Raw genomic sequence first — 21,242 nt, forward strand, 5'->3', positions numbered from 1 at the left:
CTGACTTTATTGCACTTTCTCAGTACTGTTTTCTGGTTTGGTTCATGTAAAATGGACAAAATTGGTACTGGGGTAGATTAATGGCAATGTTTTCTGTTGCCAGAAACTGACACTCGGGTTGGTGTTTGGCTTGAAATAGCTGAGTAGAGGTGAGAGACAAGAATATTGCTCGTCATTTTGGAGCGAATAATGGATTTCTAATATCTAACGTGTTTTGTACTACGACAGCCGACAAATCAGAACAGCTTTTATAGCTTTTGTCTATTAACTCTCAGTTTTTCTCATTTCTTTCCCATCGCCTTGTCTGTGACCTGATCTGTTCCGACAGCCATCCTTATTCAGTAACTCATGGGACAGCCTCAGTCTTTTTGGCCGCATTTCATACCCAAGACTGCCTGTGTCCATAACCATTTTGTCCCCCTCCAAGCCCATCAATTCCACAAAATCATCTTTGTAACAGAGCAACTTGCACTAAATGCAGTGTTGCAGGCATTGGGGTAGCTGCAACGTTATTTTATTCTGTTCTTTATGTAGCTCTTATATTGCTTTTTAATGTACTCACTGCTGCAGCAGATCACAGATTCTCCCTGAGCTATCCACACTTGCTACCCTAATCTTTTTTCCTGAAATAAAATTACGCCTCATGACTGAGACCAAGGAACACAGCTTTTCTTAGCACACTCCCCTGGGATCAGGAATTTCTCTGTCAACGAACGCATATATCAATGAGAGATGAAAAGCAGCTTGTGGAATGAGTTTTAAACATGTATCACATATTTCATTGCTGCTGCTTATAAGCTACTCAGAAGGCCTTTTTAGAGTGTTTTCAGCCCATACCTCACAGCTTCTCTGTACTTGATAGGATTTTTTTTTTTTTTCCTGCACAGGAATCAGGGCAAGAGATTTATTTAAGTTGCCTACGCTTCTTTATGAGCTCCTCCTGAGTATGAAGTTTTTGTCAGGTTTCCTGCTTGCTTTCAATGCGAGCACGTCTTAGCTTTTATCAAAGCATAGTAACCCATAATGTGCGAAGCTGCAACGTAATCTCATCTCGCTAGGACATTTCACAGGGGGAGTGTGGCTCCTTCTGTGGGTCTCTTTGTCACCACATGACTCCGTGTTACAACCCTAAATTTTAAATGTCCAGAAGGGGAAGGCAAGTCTGCCTTTGGCCCCTTGCTGGTTTCTGGGGACTTGCAGTTCCATTGATGCCTGGGGTCTTCCAGATGTGCATATAGCTCTCTTTTCCCTACATTTTTGGTTTGGGGGGGGGAGGTGGCAACACCCAAACCCACACGTCTCTAGATCATGCAATTCAACCAGATGTGGGAATCTTTTTTCTTATTCTTTCTTTTTCTCCTCCCTTTTTTTCCACTTCTTTTAAAATTTTTTTTCTTCCTGTTTTTTTTTTCCCTTTTTTTTCTTCTTTTTTCCCCCTACCTGCACTGAAGTGCACTGCTATCCTGCTGTATTTTGTCTTTCTGTGATAGAGCTAGTTTGTTATACTACTACTACTACTACTACTACTACCCATAATTAAATATAAACTCTATTCTAGCAAAGCTATGCGTGGGCAAACAGCGCGTGATGAAAACAATGCTGGGGGTTATCAGGCACAGGTTGGTGTGGGAGTGGTGACCTGTATAACAAGTGTTCGTGGAGTTATCTGAAGACAGTTGAAATAGTTGGTGTACCAGTTTGTTAGTGATTCTTTAGCAAAAAGGGCACTGTATGAACATAGCACAGGATTTTTCTACAAAATTCCAAAATAAAATTCACTTTGGAGATGGATTCATTCCGAAATAAAGTCAGCCCTGATGTGAGAGGTCAGAGAGAGTCTAATCATGTTTGCCTTATTTTGAGCCCTCTCGAATTTGCCAAAATTTGTTAGGAATGAGTAGAAGAAAAAAGCGGAGGGGAAGGAGATGCCCTTGAAAAACAGAGTGGAAAATACAACTGGCAAAGGGAAAAGCAAATACAGAAAAATTGTGGAGGAAAGGAAGGTGGAGAAGGAGAAATCCCAAGAGAACAGTGACCGTGTGCGTGTGTGAAAGTAGTTTCTTCAGATTTAACAGCATCCAGCTTGTACAAGTTCTAATTTAAATAGATTGCAAAGATAATGCTAAAGACTACCAGGTTAGATGTTATCCTGTTAATTAAGCTGCCATTAGGGCGTTGCTACAAGCCCACCAAAAATCATTCCCCATTTAAAGTGATTGATACCTCCTGAAGAGATGAATAGCCACCCACGTCAGTTCTAACATAGAGCAGCACCTTCTCCTTAAGGAGAAAGCTCCCACCTACCCCGTGCTTTTAGACTGAGTCATCCAGGGGAGGAAAAATCATACTTCAGAGTACAAAATAATGGGTCAACTAATTAATATTTTTAAATTGCTAGAGAAGTTTCACCAAAATTAAATTCCATCTAGTTTCTTCTCATCTCCCAATCTGAGTTCTTCACTTCTCTATCTAGAACCATGATTTCTCTGAAGCTAATTTGGATTTAGCCATCTACTACTGACATTGCTTTGCCTGTATGTCATGTAGGCACTGTGGTCCCAGTTAGATGATGTGAACCCGTGTACTTCAGTACTGTGGTAAGAAGTACCATTAAAAGGCTTTTTTTTTTTTTTTTTAGAAATGGTACTTGGACAGTTTAATCTCAAGATTCAGTGGCCACATTTATGCTTTTAAAATAAATTAACCTGTGCCAGAATTTTTTCTCTGGCCCTAAGACCAATGGGACAATCTGACCGTGCCTGGAAAGCTGAACTCTCATAGCCTCCAGACAGATGGCTGTGTTCACACTGCTGAGGGACAATGCAGATTATCTCAAGCCGCTGGGGAGTATCTGAAAGGGTTCAGGCCCAAACCCTACCAGGGACCCTTCTTATTGTTAAAAGCATAAAAATATCCTACCCAGTTATTGCTTGTGCCAGTGCCCCGGCACTGCTTACAGGGATGGAGGCGGACGTGGTGCTGGGTTGCAGTCAGGGGCTCTGGGCCCCCGTTTCAGCTCTGCCAGAGGCTTTTTGTGTGACCTTGGTTGGTAACCTAGGATAAGATTCATTCCATTTAATGTTGACTAATGGTGAGGGTGTCTAATTAAACTAGTCATGTGTGCTCCCTCTCTGACCAGAGAAGGAAGAGAAAGCAAATTCAGAAGGTGAATCATCCCGTTTTAAGACTGGTGTCAGAGACAAATGAGATGAATTGCCCTCTGGAAGTAGCTATTACTTTCCATTAACTGTAGAGGAAGTCTACATTAGAAGAATTTAGACTAGATGCCTGATTTATGAATGGCTAAAGTTAAGTAAAATTGTTCCTGACATTAATCTCTATGCATGCCTGTTTCTCCATATGTTGAATGGTAGAAATAACACCTTCTGCGCCTCGCATTCAAAGGCGCCATTGGGCGAGGAGCATCCTATAACTACTTTGGAGAGAAATTAAACCTAGGAGCAAAGATACAATTAGAGAAGTAAAGCCTTTGCTCTTGAAACATCTCAATGGCAATATGAGCAGTACCACTTGGGGCATCCTGTTGCTTTTGCCATTTTTCCCCTTTACATTTTGGCAACCGAGCACTCATAAATCAGTGTTCCCAATGCGGCCATACAGCACAAGGAGAGTTAGCCTGGTTTTGGGGAGAGCAGTAGGAGCACTGAGGAAAGCTGACCATGCAAAGGAGCGCAGGACTCAGTCTTGGCCAACAGCTTTGAAGGTTTTCCTTGCAATACTGCTCTTCTCAAACGACAGCGACTATATACTTTTTGGAAAATCTCCCAGAGGAATGAAAGCTAATGACTGACTGTGACAGAGTTTAAGAAAAGAGATAAGGGGAGAAGGAAAGCTTGCATTTTCTTAGCAAAAACCTGCAACACATAAACCAGGCATGGAATAATTGTCCCACTCAATAACTTGTACTTACAAATAAGGCTTGCTTTTGGAAGAGGAAGTTTGCCCCTTTAGCTACCTAGTCTAGTTAAAGCAGAAGAGAAAAAAAAAAAAAAAATAAGGACAAAAAAGACCTTGTGTGGGTGTCCTAATAAGTGCTTGTTTTGATCCAAATTGCAGCATTTTACACATCTGTATGGGCACAGCTGTGCTGGATAAGGCTTTCACCGGCACAACCATGTCCAAAACACAAATCGCCCCACCAATGCTGCTGTGTTATCGGGGGTAGCTGAGATACCTGTGAGTCCGTTAAATCTAATAACAGGTCCTTAGAGGCAATTTTGGGGTTTTTTTTTGGGTGTGTTAAATTACTAAATCTTGTCATTAACGCTTTTATTTTATGATTTGCTGTTTCCAGGGCACAGACAGAAGCTTGATGACTCTAAACCTAGTTTGTTCTCTGAACGCCTCAGTGATTTAGGGCGCATTCCTCATCCCAGTATGAGAGTAGGGGTCCCGACCCAGAGCCCACGGCCCTCTCTGAACTCTGCACCAAGTCCTTTTAATCCACAAGGACAGAGTCAGATTACAGGTAAGAGACAGAACCATAGGTTTGACTTGCACAGGCAATGGTAGTAATTGCTTATGGATATTTGTGTCTCAGCTGCAGCAAAAGAGGCTGTTACAGAGCGAGAGATATGTTCTGAGTAAACCTAGGTGGGAAGTGGATTTTTTTTGTAGCATTTGAAGCTGAAACTGTCTTTCTTTTTTTAAAATATCTTTTTGCCATAAATCCAGAATAATCCAAAATAGTCAATCTGTGTAAATTGAGTAGGAATCTGGTGAAATTCTAACTGCCATGTTGCTCTGCCTTCTCCTCTGTGTGTGCAGTAGTACATATTAGTGTATAATAGAATGAACATTTTTATTCAGCCTTTTTGTTTTGCACTCATATGGAAGGAAGCAGCCAGCATTTAATGGTCTTTCTATTGGAAAAATAATAATACGATCTTCTCATGTGGTGGTTTCCTTCTAGCACCAGTGCTGACCACTGTTACAATAAACGAACTGGGTTATGGAGAAATCTCCAAAGGTTGCTTGTGAGGGTTGTATGCAACATTTATGATTGCATGCTGAGAGACAGATTTCATTGTGCTGGGAGAAATCATAAAGTACCATGTGTCACAGATTGTAAGACTGAAATAGGATGTTTAATTGCAGCTATGCCAGAAGTTTGCAACAAAACTGTGAAGCCTACAAAATAAACTGATTCTGTCATTTTTCTAAATTCAGAGCTGGTGAAGTTTTTCAAAAGAGTTTCAAAACAACCTCTACCTAATTTTGGCCATTTTTACACTCAAAATTTCTGCTGATGCATTTGTGTCTATCCAGGATGTGAAGAGGTGTTACCCTGACCAATTCACTTGCTAGAACTGTTGGAGAACTTCACGTAGATGCAAGTCTGTCAACAAAACTCCTGGCTCAATTTAATAGACCAATTTAAAACTCAGTTTTGCTGCTATGGTTGCATCTACACCAGGAGTCCTTTGCCAATGTTATATACCAGTATTCCTTTACTGGTAAAGCACTCCTAGTATAGACACAGTCTTTGAGTCAACCTAGGAAGATTTCTAGTTTCATGTTTCAAGTGGTTTTGACATGATACCAGCTGAAACTTAGTGGTTTTAACAAAGTGTTGTGGCTTTCTTCTTCTTTCTTTTTCTTCTTTTTTAAGTTCAACTGGTTTATTAATTTGCAGTAAGAAAGAAAAGTAAGTGGGTTAATTTGAACCCAAAGCACTCAGAGAACTGAAATGAAAAAATTGTTCCCATGAGCTGTGGCAAAGTTCTCCCAGATCTAGAAGTCTAGCTTTAACTAGTGTAAAATGTTTGTAATATATTAAATACGTCGATAGTAGCCATTTCACGGTAGTTGCTGCCCACCAGGTTCCCAGAGCAGGTTTTTTGGCTGGCCTTAGTGTTTTCTTTGTTGGACGTGTGAAATCAGGGCTCTTGTGCAGATCATTTTCTGGGTAAGAGCTGCCAAAATAAAGCCCAATATTTTTTCTAACCTGCTGTCTTCTGTCTGGCGGTGTTTGGGGACATAGTTCCTGGGAAAGCAGGAGGAAAATCCGGGGCTATGATCAGCTTTTTTCCTTCTTCCTTGTGCCTCCATAGTTTACCTATTGTGCAACACTATATCTAGGAACGAAGGCGGATGAAATTCTTCCTGACCCCATCTGGTGATCAGCTTATGCCCTGAAGCATGAGAACTGAGATCCCCTTGTAATTTTCTTCCTAGCTAAGTGTAACCTCATATGCTGCTCTCATTCACATAAACGCCTCCTGTAGAAAATGTTCTGCTGGGTTTGATTAATAGAGTACTTCTCTGCCTCGTTATGAATCAGCAGCAGCATTTACAGATCTGGGAGGTGAAAACTTCAGATGAGCTTTAAATAAGCCTGACTGGAAACAAAGCTGTGTGGCATTTGCTGTGTTCTCTGCAAATTTAAGAATCAGCAGTTCAAAGTACCAGCCGAGACTTCATTGAGAGAGGGAAGATGCAGTGCTGGTAGGGCAGAGGGAAGTGATCTGAACCGAGGAAGGCAGGCTGCCTTTCCCACCTATTGTGGATTATGTGCTTTTCTTGACGGATAAACTCACCATTGTGGGGTACTTTAGAATCCAAATTGCTCTCATTTCTCCCAAAACAGTGAGAACTCAGCTGCTTATTAAAGTTTGCAGTGAATAAGTGGTCTGATACAGTGTTTGCTGTGTTATTTCCCACTCTTGTCTCCTCCTCAGTTTAGAAAAGTCAAACACTCAGCCCTCCAAGGTTAGTTGTTAGCCCTCCCATTTAATAAGGCGATTAGCGTGAGCATGTTACGTTGGTGCAAGCTCTGTGAATTGCACTGCCTTCCCCACGAGGCTTTTTGGTGCTCTTCAGGACATTGATTGTAATCTGTAAAGCTCTGCGCGTTTTGATGTTCCACCAGAGTGCAGGGATGTTTTTTGTGGACAGTGCCTCCGAGTTCTTCTGGGATGAATGGATGCTCGTTGCCACACAAACTGTGCCAACAAGAGACAAAGTTGATGCTGCAGACGAGGCACGTCTTTGATCAGGTGTTAGGTGACCATGGGAAGTTGCTACACGTCTGCCTCTTTGGTGTAGTGGTAGGCAGTGAGCTGTTTGGGCTGTCCATCTCCACCAGCTTCCTTGTTGTGGTGTGATATTCTGTGGGAATACCACTGGTTTCTTAACATGGTCATTGGGCCGGTGTGGCTTGGGTGTGTATTAACAGGCCCTTGTCTGAAAAACAAGGATTTTTTTATTACCTTCATTGGAATTAACCAAGCATTCCTTTAGAAATACATTTGTTTCTTAATGTTTTTACCTAGTAATTTAAGGAAAATAATTAATTCCTAATAACTTTAACAGTAAATACCTGTTTCCCATGTCAAAATCCATATTATTGCTAGTAAGCACATAAACTGCTTTTGTTTCGTTCCACTTGAGGTCTTGCATAGCTATTGCATGATTAAACAGAAATAATATTTAAAGCCTGGCTGGCCAACACCTGAGTCTGAAAGAACTCAGCACTTCGGGGTTCGCTCTTATATTTCTTTTCTCTGTCTAAGTTATGTTTATTTTCCTAGAGTATCACAGTACAGGTTTTACAAATCACGGCACAGTCCTAAACCTACCGCAGGACCAGGCTGTGTCAGTACAAGGCACAGAGTTGCCCTTATTCGACATGGCATTTTAACTAGGATTCTGCAAAAGCAACATTGAAGGGTCATTAAAAAACAAATCGTCCAATAAGCAGATGCCTTTGCTGAGGCAATGCAGGTTCAATTTGAACCCCACTTGCTGCCCGTAAATCAGGAATCCTGTCTGTTCACATTTGGATACTGGTATATTTGCTTTTTTTTTTTTTTCCCTCCCCCCTTTCCCTAATGGCACTCGCACAACTTGCTCGTGTATCCGATTACATTCCCATTCAGACACTGAGCTGTTGCATCAGTGTTTCAGTATGAAACGAGGAAAACTGTTGTTTTTTCTAAAACGCAACCGGTGAGGATTAGCTTGTATCAGCCAGGAAAAGCCACGGGCGTAATGGCAGGAATGTGGTCGGCGCGAGGACCCCAGCAGCTGGGCTGCGGGGACTGCGAAGTGGGAGTTAAGTGAGGTTTCATGCTCCATCACCCTTGTGGCACCGTCTGATCTATAGGCAACCTGTGACTTTCATCACTGAAATAACAGCACTCAGAAGCAGGTCCCATGAAATTTTTTTTTTTTAACTTTTCCTCTTCCCGCTACCATGCACTTCAGGGATATTACACTTTGGTTTCTCATCATTTTAGGATTGTAGGAAGCAAATTTAAAGGTTTCAGAACTGGCTTACTGGAAGTTAGTGAGGGGACCCATGTCTACTGGCAGGCAGGAACTGGTTTCAGGGACAGTGTAAACTGAATGTGCTGGGAAGACCACGCGCAGAAAGCACCGTCGTCTCTCAGATGGAGGATGAGGATGGTACCAGCTGGGCCCTCCTTAATTCCACCACTCAGGACTTGCAGGCGTAGGCTGCAGAGTCAGGGAGAATGTGGAAAGCCATGCTCATCGCAGCATTTTCCTGGGCTCTGGACACGAAGCTGCGCAGTATCTACCTCAAAGACCAGTGCCTGTTCTCCAAGACCATCAGCTGCAGGACAGGTTTGAAACAGAAACTGTGTAGCTGTTATTAGACTGGCACTATGCAAGTCCTTCCCAGGGGCTGGCTGTGTTTTACCTGGGACCAGCAGCCCTCTGAAGCTCACACCAGTTTGTAGCTGGTGCGCATCGATCTGAGAGTGCATCAGGCAAAGTACGTGGTTGCCTGGAACTGGTCATTTAGAAGTAGCCCAAGTAACAGTCTTATAGGGTGAATTATGCCTTCAGCTCACTGTAACGTGGAATAAAAGCTACAAGACTCAGCGGATGAGGTGACGGAGTTGGGATTTCTGCCGCCATGAACACAAGGGTGGCTGCAGTCTGCTGTATTTTATGCAAATTGATTGCATCCTTCAGGCAACTGGCGAGTTGCCACTGTGAACCTCTATTTCTTAAAGCTTGTGTCCCTCCTATTAAAGTATTCTTTTAACTTTTTTTTTTTCCCCCTTTGCAATTTAGTTGCCCTACTGGCATGACTTGTTCAGTGTATTTATTTTTCTTTTAGAAATGTGACTCTTGGGGTGGGGGGGGGGGAAGGAGAAATGGTTTTAGAGGTACTTCGGGCCAAAATCTGGTCTCAATTATGCTTCTGTACATTGGGGTGTAACTCCATTGGATTTGACTTCATTGATTGAACTGGGCATCCAAATCAAGCCCTGGGCTTTTAAAGATGCGTATGAAAAGGAGAAGAAAAGGACGTTGCATTTTTGTTGTTGTTGTTTTGCTGGGGGGGTGGTGTTACAACAGTAGTTGGGTTACTCATGCGGAAAGTCATCTTGGCTTTGTTAAGATCAGAAGTGAGGATACTTGCTTTAAGTGTTTACCAAAGATAGATCCAGGCAGCTTGTTTTTGACTATCTTTAGTAGCTCTAATACAATCGGCAGCAGCCAGTGTTAGAGCTGATGGCTGGATTTAAATGAGAGTGGTTTTGCAAAGTGCATGCATGCATGGGACGTTGGGGTGTTATAGACAGTCTGCCGAGGAGCTGTGAGCCTGTGATCATGCTCTGATCATGTAACTCAGCTTGGGAAATGGGAAATTGATTTTTTTTCCTGTAGTAAATCTGTGTGCTTCATAATCCAGTGCCAAAGCAGTGGAAAAACTCGTTCTTCAGGGCTATTTATAGGTTTTTTCTTTTCTCCATTGACACTTCAGAACATTTCAATTAAAGGAAGAGCAGTCACATTGATGGAGAGCCAATGTCATTGGTGGGAGAACAAATCACTGGGGTTTTTTTCATTCTTTCTTTTTATTTTTAATTTTATACCATGCATCCAGTCTTGAACTGATTTTTAAAACTATTTATTGTCCATTAAGCATCAATGACCATTGTCCATTGATGCAGTCAATAACACATCACAAGGGTCAAGAACCATGTATGTCTCCCACTGACTATAAATGTAGCAGTAAAACCTAGACACAAAATAATTTGCAGTACTCAATATTTCCTGCTTCGGCAAGATTTACCCGGAAGAGCAAACAGGATGGAGCTGTTTGTGCATTGGTTTAGACCTCACACTGCTGTCTTCTTTCAGCCGAGCCATGCCCAGGCTTTCTTAGCATACAGACGATATGCACTGTTGTGAACAAGTATGCTGACAGCCACACTTTTCTTCACACCCACCCAGGCATAACAGAAATGTTTACAAAAGCAGGATTGCTCTCAGTAATCACTCCAAAATTTTCAAGTGCAAATGCCAGCTCAAAGTGGCCCTCTGCCTCCTTTGCTGTTGCTGAATGCTCTGGTAGCCCTTGCCCGTGGTTGCCGTACAGGAAGATTGAGGGCTTTCTGCCAAGGTGTTTGCTGTATTTTTATATTAGTGTTTTCCCTTGTTTTGGAGGGATTCCTTGAGGGAGGAATCCTTGTGCCTTGGAGCTCTGGTTTCTCACCTGTTCCAGGCTTTTCACAATTGCGAAGAGGTGCAGTGCCTGCAGAGCACATGGTACTTCGAATGACAGCACAAAGAACCTGTCTGCCCGCAGGCAGACAACGCGTGAGCCTGCCAGCCTAAGTGAACAGGGAAGCTGGTCTCCGGTGTAGGAAGCCATGGAAAACCTCTCACAAATATGCTTGTAGCTTCTTCCCTGCTGGTACCTGCTAAATAGTCACTCCACCCCTTCCGCGTCCGAGCAAGGAGGAGGTGACCCTCCTCAGGACATGGTTGTGTTTCCTTCAGAAGCACCTGTGTGGATCTGCCCTGGAAGTGATGTTCTGGCAGCTGGCACCTCCCCATGGTGCTCCCCAGCACTCTCTTTCCCCCCCAGGAGGTTTGGTCTGGTTTGGCGGCATGTGGGACCAAAAGAGATGGGCTAGTTGGGTCTCAGCGGCCAAAGTCTCTGCCTGAGCAGCGTTGCAAGGAACATCTGCTGGGGGGACCAGAGGCTGCCACGTGAGACCCAGCTGCATGTCTGCCTTCAAGGACTACACAGGGAAGCTTTGGACTCTGCCTCACAGCATTTTAATCTGGAGATTGGGCAACACCACTGAGCAGTGTCATTTACCCTGTGGGCTAGCAGATAACCTTTGACTTGGCAAGGCGAGGGCATTTCACTACTCTCTCCTCTCATGTCCCTGCAAACCTTGGCTACTATCAGTCAGCAGAGGCTGGTTTTAGGGCATTTACTCTAGGATCTGGTGAAACTTGTATCTTCCCTTTCCAGTTTCCTAACAGGCCAAAGGTAACTCTTGAAGCCAATCAGCCCCAAGGCAAAGTTCCCCACCCTGCCTTGACCCTGACCTCAGCCATGCCTTGATGTGGAGGAATTGCAGTAACCCTTCAGCGTGGGGTTTTGTGACCTTCTCCTCAGTGACTGAGCTCTGATGCATCATCTGATGTTCAATTTGGTTGAGGATTTTCCTCTTTGTTATTTCCTATTCCCTGAAAAGACATGATCTCCTTTGCCTGGAACTAAGTTGCTTGCACTCTTCTGTCAGAGAGGCTGAATTTTGCACTTGAGTATCTGGATGAAAAGTCTCCAGCCAAGACATAAGTACCCCATTTTGTGAGTGAGTGCCCACACCTTAAAGAAATGACCAACTAAATATGCTGTATATCATTATTGTCCTTAAATTTAGGTAGAAATTACATCAAATGGAGGTTGGATGAGTTACCCAAGTCCAACAGGAGATCTGCTTTGAGGCCAGAAGCAGTAAAGTCACAGCACATTGTCTTCACTAACAGTCCATCCTCTTTTTTCTCTTTGTCTAAAATACTTCGCAGTTTAAAATCTCACGGTATTGTACTCATGGAAAGCTGAAATCAAATATATATATCACAGAATCACAGAATGGTAGGAGTTGGAAGGGACCTCTGGAGATCATCTGGTCCAGCTCCTCTGCCAAAGCAGGTTAGCCTCGAGCAGGTCACACAGGATCAGGTCCAGGCAAGTTTTGAATATCTCCAGAGAAGGAGACTCCACAACCTCCCTGGGCAGCCTATTCCAGTGCTCTGCCACCCTCAGAGTAAAGGAGTTTCTCCTCATGTTCAAGCGGAATATATCTAAAAAGAAATGTGGTGTTGTGGATCTCAGGTTGGAATGAGCTATAGAAGCCATGTATAAATTTAAGCTAGATGTCATAAGAATACATGATATGTTTTGGGGTTAACTGGTGGTCCATCCAGCCCTGTATTCTGCCTCTGACAGTACAGTGTGAGATACTGGTTTTGAAAGACCACATAAGCCTTTGAAAGACCACTTTTTGCCATCTGTCATTCTTGTGTCCACACAGGCATTCACAGTGCTTGGATTAAGGATGTTAGGTTTGAAACCAGGTCAAGATGTTCAAAGTGATGAGAGTGCCAGAGACACTCAAGATCTTCTCATGCCATGAGGGCTGCGCTACCAGAAGTGACATGAACCTCAAGAAGGCAGCTCTTTTCCTGAGTTTTTCGCGATCTTAGACCAAAATCCTGTAAAAACATCCTCTGCTGTGATTTTTTTTTTTTTTTCAGCCTTTACCTGCTGTATAATTTCTTTCCAGCATTGGAGCTGACCTAAAACCAAAACTTTAAGGGACTCTATTTTGGATTCAGAAGCAGAGATTGAAAAGCTCTTGGAGTTTGAATGAGCTTGGATTTGAGATTGTGCTCCTGACACATCATTAATTTTAAGATTGTTTTCCCAGCAAGCCTAGGCTTTTCCGTTCCCAGTTGAAGATCATTTACCATTGACTGCACGGTGAATTATAGTAGTGGAACGAGGCAGAGAAATATGTCGATATCAGATATAACAACGAGCAGTCAGTCAGATTTGAACCTGCGCCAATCTATACAACCCTAGCCTTGAAATTGTTAAAACAAAGAAGTTCATTACATTTAATGATCAAGTGTCCTTCAGATTTCTGCGGAGTTTATGTTAACCATTTATATTACTCAGCTCTAATATAAATGGCAAACTCTAGGAAAATCCTCTTAAAATTAAATTGGAAAGTTGGGGGGGGGGGGGGGGGGGTATGTATCTATATAGATATTTTACTTCGAGGAAGTATCTGCTTTCCAGACATCTCTTCAAACAAATCGTGTCTGAACAGAAAAAAATAAACAAGGAATAGCTGAAACTACAAGGTTTTGCTGTGTGGAAGAGCAGGGAAAGGAGTTAAAAAAAGAAAACAAAAAAGTTGCATTTCCTGAAAAAGTGCCTTTGCTTATGCCATGTGGCTATCACATTGCTGTCTACAAAGTAGGGCCTTAGCACAGTGCTCTCATATAGCAGGTTCTCCAAACTGAGTGGACCTGATGTGCTTCACTGAAAATATTGGGAAGGATTTGGGGGGGAAGCGCTACAATTTCTGTGAGCCAGTTCAGATGTAGTTTTCTGTTTCTGCAGTGCCCAAAACAAACTTTGGGGCTGAAAGTGCTTTATTTTTATCGATGTAAATAAACAAAAATAATAATTTGTGAGGCATTCAGTGGTATCTTTATCACCAAATATTAACTGAGAGCAAATGGTTTATAAATCCAAACACTAGTGAGTAAAACTAGGTCTCCCCCTCTCACACTTAGTGCAATCCACCAGTGCTTCAGAAAAAATTAAACTGTATTTATCCTTAAAATCATTTCCTCCATAGTGAGCTGTAGCAAGTACACCAGAAGGCATCATTAGCTTCCGATAGTTATCCCAAACCGTTTGGTTCCATATTGTTGTAATTGAGGTGACTGTAGGTGATTGGGCCAGCATCCAAATGTGACATTTTTGGGGACGCTGATAAGATTAATGACGTTTTCCTTCTTGGAAAGTATTTTCAGCACTGAAAACACTACTGTGTAATATTTGAACTGGATAACAACTTGACAGGCATGGCAAGTGCTGACTGTATAGTCTCCCACCTCTGAAGTCCACTTCCTAAGCTCAGACCTGGGTCTCTACTTGCTGTCTGCTTATCTTTCTGAATCCTTGAGGACTGGCGAGTCTTGGTATAACATGCTGTTAGACATGGATGAGAGACACCAGGAATTTGCAGCACAGCTGCTAGAACTTTTAAAACTCTGCTCACTGCTCTACTCATTTCCCAAAAAAATTGTTATGGGGAGGGAAGAGCACAGAGCGAGGCCTGAAGGCATTGAGTCCTAGAGGAGCAGGTTGTGTTTCATTACATTCTCATTCCTTATAGCACTGATGTGTGTATGTTCAGTAATCCAGCCTCTTTTGATGAGGTTGTTGATGCCCTAAAATTTTTTATCCTTTAAAAAAAAAAATTCTCTTTTTTTTTTTCTTTTTTTTTCTCCTTAGACCCCAGGCAGGCGCAGTCATCCCCGCCATGGTCCTATGACCAGTCTTACCCATCCTACTTGAGCCAGATGACTTCACCGTCCATTCACTCCACAACTCCCCTGTCCTCCACTCGAGGCACAGGACTTCCAGCCATTACCGATGTGCCCAGACGCCTCTCAGGTAAAGACCATGTTTTGCCTACAATAATTATGCAGCTAGAAACAGGACTGGCAGAGGCTGCCTCCATGGCCTCAGACAAACTTTAACAAGACGAGCACAGCTCAGTTGGTGTTAACAGGATTACTGCATGGCGGGCGGGGGTCAAAGTCCCTTTTTCTTTGAAGTAGAAGAGCTGTTGTGTTGCTCTGAGCATGTGTAATTTGAATGTCTCTAGGTCCATTTCAGATCAGACCATTTTTAAATTGTGAACCTGATCTATGAACAAATTCTCACTTTTTTTTCCCCTACGAGAGGATGTTTACTTGCATGTTTTAAAGTAATTATGTTATTCTCTATTTTTTGGTGCTTTACTTTTGTGGTGTGTGTGATGTTAGGCATCCTGAGAGATAGCTGCGTTTATTTCTTCAAAAGAGAAGGCTAAGGTTCATTCTCCTGCATTTCAAACCAGTAGCTCAAGAAAGCCGATTCCCTTAGTTAATGTGTACTTAAGATGCCTATCAGAAACTAGCTGAGTCACTTTAGGGTAAAGATTGGACAAATTGTGCTTTGGAATGATGCAGGAGAGAGGAAATACATTTAGGAACATAGACAAGACAGCAGTGAGCAACTGAGACTCTTTTTTTTATCAAACAAATGTACATTTACATACTGTGCAATTCATCTCTAAAGGTCTCAGTGATAAAACCAGCTGTGTGAAGTAATCTGATTGCCCCAAAGTAAGATAGAGCCTGTCATGGCACAGAGTCACCTTGTGTATCTTGCCAAAAATGAGGAACCTTAGGGGAGGGAGGCTCAGTATTAAAACTCCAGCCTTGCAAGTGTGGAAATATTAGCAGCATATGCCAAAAAAGCATGTGTAATGTAAAGAAAGCCTTTATGATTCATTAATGAAAACCAAAGAATCACTCTTATTACATCTATTTTTTGCATGTTTGCAAGATATTATTATAATCTTGGTTGCTGCTGCCATACACCTGTTTGACTCGCAGCCAGGTGAATTTTTTGCTGTCGTGTTTTCCCCTTCCACCAAGCTCAGAGCACTGGAAATGTTGCTCACTCCACTGAGCTGCATCACTGACAAGCTGAACTTCAGCCAGCAGGCGTGTAGGATTTGATTAGTGTAGACTCCTTGATTTCTTTCATCTTGGAGGAGGGAAGCTTTGTTTCTCAAACGAACAGCTGCAAAAACCTCTGCGGTCCTAGCGCGCTCTGCCTTCTCCGTGATGCCAAGCATCTCCATGTGGGCCGAGGGTTGGAGGAGGGTGGTGGAGCAGGTTCCTGCGGGCTCTCTGTGCAATGCGCTGACTTGGTTCAAAGAACTCGACCAGCTTGATGCTGAGGAAATGCTTTGATTGGCCCGAAACAGGTTCCCTTTGAGTCAGAGCCTCCTGATGGTCTGTGTTGTCAAATGGGTTATTTTTGCAAATGTGCCCCCAGCAATACCTCCAGGAGAGGCTCGACTGGGACCGCGGCAGCTGTACCACCGCGTACTTGCCCTGCAGCCCTTGCTTGTCTGTGTGTATTCAGACGTGAGTGCCTGGCATGTGGGCACAGGCAGAATGACTAAAAGACCTGGCTGTGTACATTATGTGGCCATGGACTGAACTTTTCTGCTGTACTCTACAGTCAGTTGCCTTCACGCTTCTTATCCTTCACCTTATGGGGGCTTGACTGATCCCTCCGCAATGCTCTTAATCTTTGCCCAGCATGGGGATCTTTCTTCCAGTTAGATTCAAGATTGGAAAAGGGGGCTTCGATCTTCCACAAGTGCCAGAGGTTGTCTGCAGTGTTTGCTGACGTTCAGAAACACAGAGCGGCGTTCCTGAGTGGAGGACAAGCTTTCTTGCTCAGGCTGGCAGAGAGGCACATTGCAGCTGCAAACCCTGCAGTTCCTCTTAAGGGTTTCTACCGAGCAGTGCCACAGGGAGGGAGAGCAGGACCTGACCCCTTTTGTGTATATAGTAGAGGGAGAAATGCAAGTTTAAAGCTTCCCCTTACAGCTACCAGTTTGTTCCTCCCACACGGAGAAACGCCCGTCTCCACTCATTTACTTGAGGAGAACAGAGTTTTGATGAGGGGAGAAAAAGACTGCTAAGAAACAGTGAAAATGTTAGAAAAGTTCAGGCACCTCCAGTGCATGAGGGAGAAATTAGAGTTTTACAAGGCCTTGAATAAAAACAATCTTTGCTTTCTGATACAGTGGCAGAAATCTGATTATCAAGGCTGTTAAAAGTATACAAGGTAATTCTAATGAATGCCGTATTTACTGCCTGTTGCTTAGCATCATACAGGAGGAAGAATGGGTAAAACTTCCCCCTTAGGCCTTGGGTGTCACACCTACAGGCACAGGACTTCCTATCTGCCACAATTTCACATCACGCAGCCTTTCCACGGGCCTCCATGGCTCTGCCTAAGCAACTGCTTAAGTTGTGCTTACCCAGACTTTGAAAATACATCGTCTAATAAAGCAATGTGCCCTTCAAAAGAGTGATTCCTGGTTGTATTGTCAGTGGCAACCTTCAAGAGCTATTTTTGATGGTACTCCCGTGACCAGAAACACTTCAAACCCATGGCCAAAATGGTGGTGTTCCTCCCTGTCCCAGGATGGATGCGTCTTTTGGTGATAAGGACACCTGTGTTTCAATCCCAGATTAGGCTGAGCATCAACAAGAAGTTTGGGGCTGTAGGACAGGAGGTGACAGGGGACTGCCATAGTAGTTCATGTGGTTTTCTGTCCCATGGGAGAGGGGAAAAGGGCAGCAGGCTGCAACCCGGAGGAGTTATTCAGGCAGGCTGGTGTAATGTGGCTGAACTGGTCCTGTCAGTGTCTAGACTGATTTCTTTGCAGGACTGAAATGTTTGCATGCGTGCTGCAGGCACGTGCAAATGAGTGCCCACAGCTGTCAAACTTCAAGTATTCATCTTTTGTTCTTCAAATGGGGATCAATGCTGTATTTGCAGTGTCATACAACTAATTGATGATGCGTCACACATAGTCGGGCAGTATTCAACTGCAATAGCTGAAAAGCAAAGCAAAGAAAAAGATTATCTGGCATCTCTCATGCAAGTTTTGAACCGATGATGTCTCTGGTGCATAAGTCTGATGTTCATATCAAGAATAAGTGAAAAACAAGTTCACGACACCATGCAATTGACTTACCTTATTTCACCAACTCAGTCGTAAAAAGTGTAGGATTCCCTATATTTTATTAAAATATCTGTCTGCTCAGACTCCCCAGAAGACGGTGAAAGTCAGTGGCCTAACAGATTAATATTCTTAATTAAATAATATTGTAGTGGAAACCATGGGAATATATGAACATGGTCATTTTAAGAGAGAGCTTTGCCTGAGGGACGTAGTCTTATTGCATGATTCATAGTGAATGCACTCAGTCTTTGTGTCCTATGCATAACCAAAGTGCATGTGGGATGGGGAGCATGAGTGTCTATTATATAATTAATGTATATGATTCATATAAATACCCATCATAGCTGTTTTACATAAAGCTTTGGGACTGATCCAGCAAGTCCTCAGCACATGCAAGGTTCAGAGCAGGGAGTACAGTGGGGTTGTTCCTGCAGTCACAAGAACGCTGCTCTGCAGCAGGTGAAGGAGGTGTGGGTAGAGATGTCCCCAGGGTAGATATCCATATCTGAGACAGTCACCCTCAGCACCCTTTTGAGTCAGTGAGGACAAACTGGCATTTGCAGGACTTGACCAGTCTGCAGATGAGCTGTACTGGTCCCTGGCAGTGCCCTGGAAGAGCCTGTTTGTCTCCATGGGCTCTAAAGCGAGCCTAGGTGAGTAGTTCAGGTACAGGCACGTCTGATCTGATAGTCTGCCTTTGGTGAGGTGATTTAAGAGATGTTTTAACTGTCCCATAAACATATCTATATCACAGCCTTGTTACACTTCAGTCCTGGTTTAACCCTGCTGTGGTCTGCCTCACCCTGACCTCTACCTGCTCTGTAATTGCAGGGTTTGAGCTTGATTTTAATTTTGTTGAGCATACTGAGAAGGGAGGTGGGGAGACTTTTTTTTCCCCTACACTTTTCCTGGACCTTCTCACCATTCTGCCTGAATGTCAGTCTCTCGCTTTTTGCTTTGCCTTTGAGAGAGACTTGCGGGGTCAAGGTCTTAAGATGCTGGAGGACCTGTCCTGCGAGTGTAGCATGAACACATTCAGTGCTGGCTGTGGAAGGGCCTGTCCTAAGCAGCTGTGTTTGGCAAATGCCCATATGACAAAGGAGAAAGTTGAAACTGAATCTAAATAGCAGGACAAATCACCAAACCTACCTTTTCCAGCCCCAGGCTTGCACTCTTTGCAGATAATTGTCAGTTGGGGATGCTGGCCTCCTGCCACCATGCCCAAACACTCCTGTCCCACGCGATGGAGTCCCCGAAGCATGCAGGGTGAATTTTGCTGTCTTTGTATTTACTGTGTCATTGAATAGGGACGTGCTGAGATAGATGAGGGACACACTGGGCTCAGCCTCCAAACAAAAGAAGTTTGCAGACCCATCCCTGTGAACTGAAATGGCCAGCAAGTCGTATCTTTACCAATAAATTACACAGTGGTAGGGCTTGGACTGTTAAATACTGGTACTGTTAAATCGTCAGCTGGTTGGTTTTGAGTGGGGTTGGCCAGCATGGTCGCAAACAGGTCCCAGCCGTGGTTTGGAAAGGAGCAGAGTCCCAAACCTGTTGCCGTAGGCAGCTTGGAGGCAGCCACCCCATTGCGGAGGCTAAAAGGATTTAATATTACAGCTGTGGCCAGACCATCCTGGCTGGATTTAGAGCCAGACCCTGGCTGTTTGCTAGTTTGAGTGTAGCCAAACTTTCCCATTAATTCGTCTCGCTTTGTAGATATCACCACATCATTTTGGACCATCCTGGACCTTCATCAGATATTCAGTTTAAGAAACATTCCTGTTCTCCCAGTTCACTGGGGGCTGGCAAGTATAAATGCAACCCTGTGAATGCCAGCCATGCCCTAATCAGTGAAAATACTGTTCCTTTACACAATTTAATTTTCATTCTTGTAAGCCTACAAATATTAAAATAAAAACCACATAGAATGGAAGCTGCTCCAGCTGAACCTCTGGATTTAGTGTTTGTGTGTTAATGAGAAAGTGGCTCACAGTGATGGGCTGTTTTTTCTTGAGGTCTTGTACTAGTTGTCATCTTGGGTTTCTGACCCTGAATGTGAATTACCTTGGATTTTGCTTAATGTCACTTCCACACATGATCTTTGTAGTCAGGAATTTCCCATTTCAGGGGGATGTGGTCTTTGAAAAATGTTAAGAAAGAAAAGTTGGTCTTCTTCTAAAGAGGTCAGAAAACTTTACAGCCACTAAGTAAAAAGTGTGGTCATGTGAAGTAGATATTCTTCCATCCTTTAATTCGTACTAACTTCATTAAATGTTGTGGGCAATAAGCACATTTCAGGATGGGACCCTTAATCACAGAATCACAGTATAACAGAATGGCGGGGATTGGAAGTGGCCTCTGGAGATCATCTAGTCCAACCGCCCTGCTAAAGCAGGGTCACCCAGAGCAGGTTGCACAGGACTGTATCCAGGTGGGTTTTGAGTATCTCCAGGGAAGGAGACTCCACAGCCTCTCTGGGCAGCCTGTCCCAGTGCTCTGCCACCCTCAAAGTCAAGAAGTTTTTCCTCATGTTGAGGCGGAACTTCTCGTGCTCCGGTTTGTGCCCGTTGCCCCTTGTCCTGTCACTGGGCACCACTGAAAAGAGCCTGGCCCCATCCTCTTGACACCCACCCTTTAGATATTTATAAGTGTTGATAAGGTCCCCTCTCAGTCTTCTCTTCTCCAGGCTAAACAGGCCCAGGTCTCTCAGCCTTTCATTGAAGGAGCGATGCTCCAGTGCCCTCATCACCTTCGTAGCCCTCTGCTGGACTCTCTCCAGTAGTTCCCTCTCCCTCTTGAACTGGGAGCCCCAGAACTGGACACACTACTCCAGATGTGGCCTCACCAGGGCAGAGTAGAGAGGAAGAATAACCTCCCTCGACCTGCTGGCCACACTTTTCTGAATGCACCCCAGAGGTAGAAGGCATTAGTGCTGTCTCCAAAAGACAATTCTTTTCCTCTTGACGTGCTCTGGGAAGCAGAGAAATGGTTAATACTGTGGCTATTGCCAGCAATGGCCTTGTGTTAGCAGCTCCTGAAATGAATGAGCAGTTCACGCTTCACCAATATTGTCTCAGGCTCTTGGCAAACCCAAGAAGCCAGCTCTGTTTCTGGTGCGCTCTCTATGCCGTGATGTTTTTCTTGGTGACTATAACAATTTTCACTCTGTCTCCTTTTTTTTTTTTTAAATGGAAGCTGAAAGACTGAAGGTTGTCTCTGTCTCCATTTCTCATAGCTAATTTTCAATGCTTTCCCTGCGAGGCGACACCGAGTTAAGGCAAAGTAAAGAACCTGGGGAAGCTCGTGTCTTCAGAAACAACCCGCTCATTTTGCCACCCTCCCTAAACTTGTACCTTGTCTTTTTTTTTTTTTTTCTTTCATTATTTTTCAGTGGTTCTATTTATTTTGTTTACCACAAGTTTTCCATTTTTAGTCTCCTGCCCACTTGGTGCCACCTGGGAATCTCAGCACCTTGGCACTCGTCTGTGGGGTTTCAGTAGCAGCCTCTCTGCTGGGTAGAATCTCTCATTGGAGTAATTGTCCAGAAGATGCGTTGCATGATCCCTACCTCAAGGATGAAGGCCAAATTTT

General features: G+C 43.7%; 1 protein-coding gene across 7 annotated transcripts in view; it reads left to right on the forward strand.

Annotated features, from left to right (window-relative positions):
- The window catches only part of RUNX2 (RUNX family transcription factor 2), a 222,479-nt gene that overhangs the window by 112,547 nt on the left and 88,690 nt on the right, over positions 1-21,242 (forward strand). For 4 of the 7 annotated variants that reach the window (XM_086461654.1, XM_086461655.1, XM_086461656.1 and 1 more), the window contains exons 5-6: positions 4,316-4,489; positions 14,339-14,500. In XM_086461654.1, coding sequence (XP_086317780.1) covers positions 4,316-4,489; positions 14,339-14,500 — 336 coding nt within the window. Of the gene's footprint in view, positions 1-4,315; positions 4,490-14,338; positions 14,501-19,839; positions 19,859-21,242 lie in introns of all 7 variants that reach the window. The other 3 variants (XM_086461652.1, XM_086461653.1, XM_086461659.1) reach the window with 2 other exon arrangements.

The sequence above is a fragment of the Leptosomus discolor genome, chromosome 2, assembly GCF_034619465.1.
Source record: "Leptosomus discolor isolate bLepDis1 chromosome 2, bLepDis1.hap2, whole genome shotgun sequence".
NCBI lineage: Eukaryota > Metazoa > Chordata > Aves > Leptosomiformes > Leptosomidae > Leptosomus > Leptosomus discolor.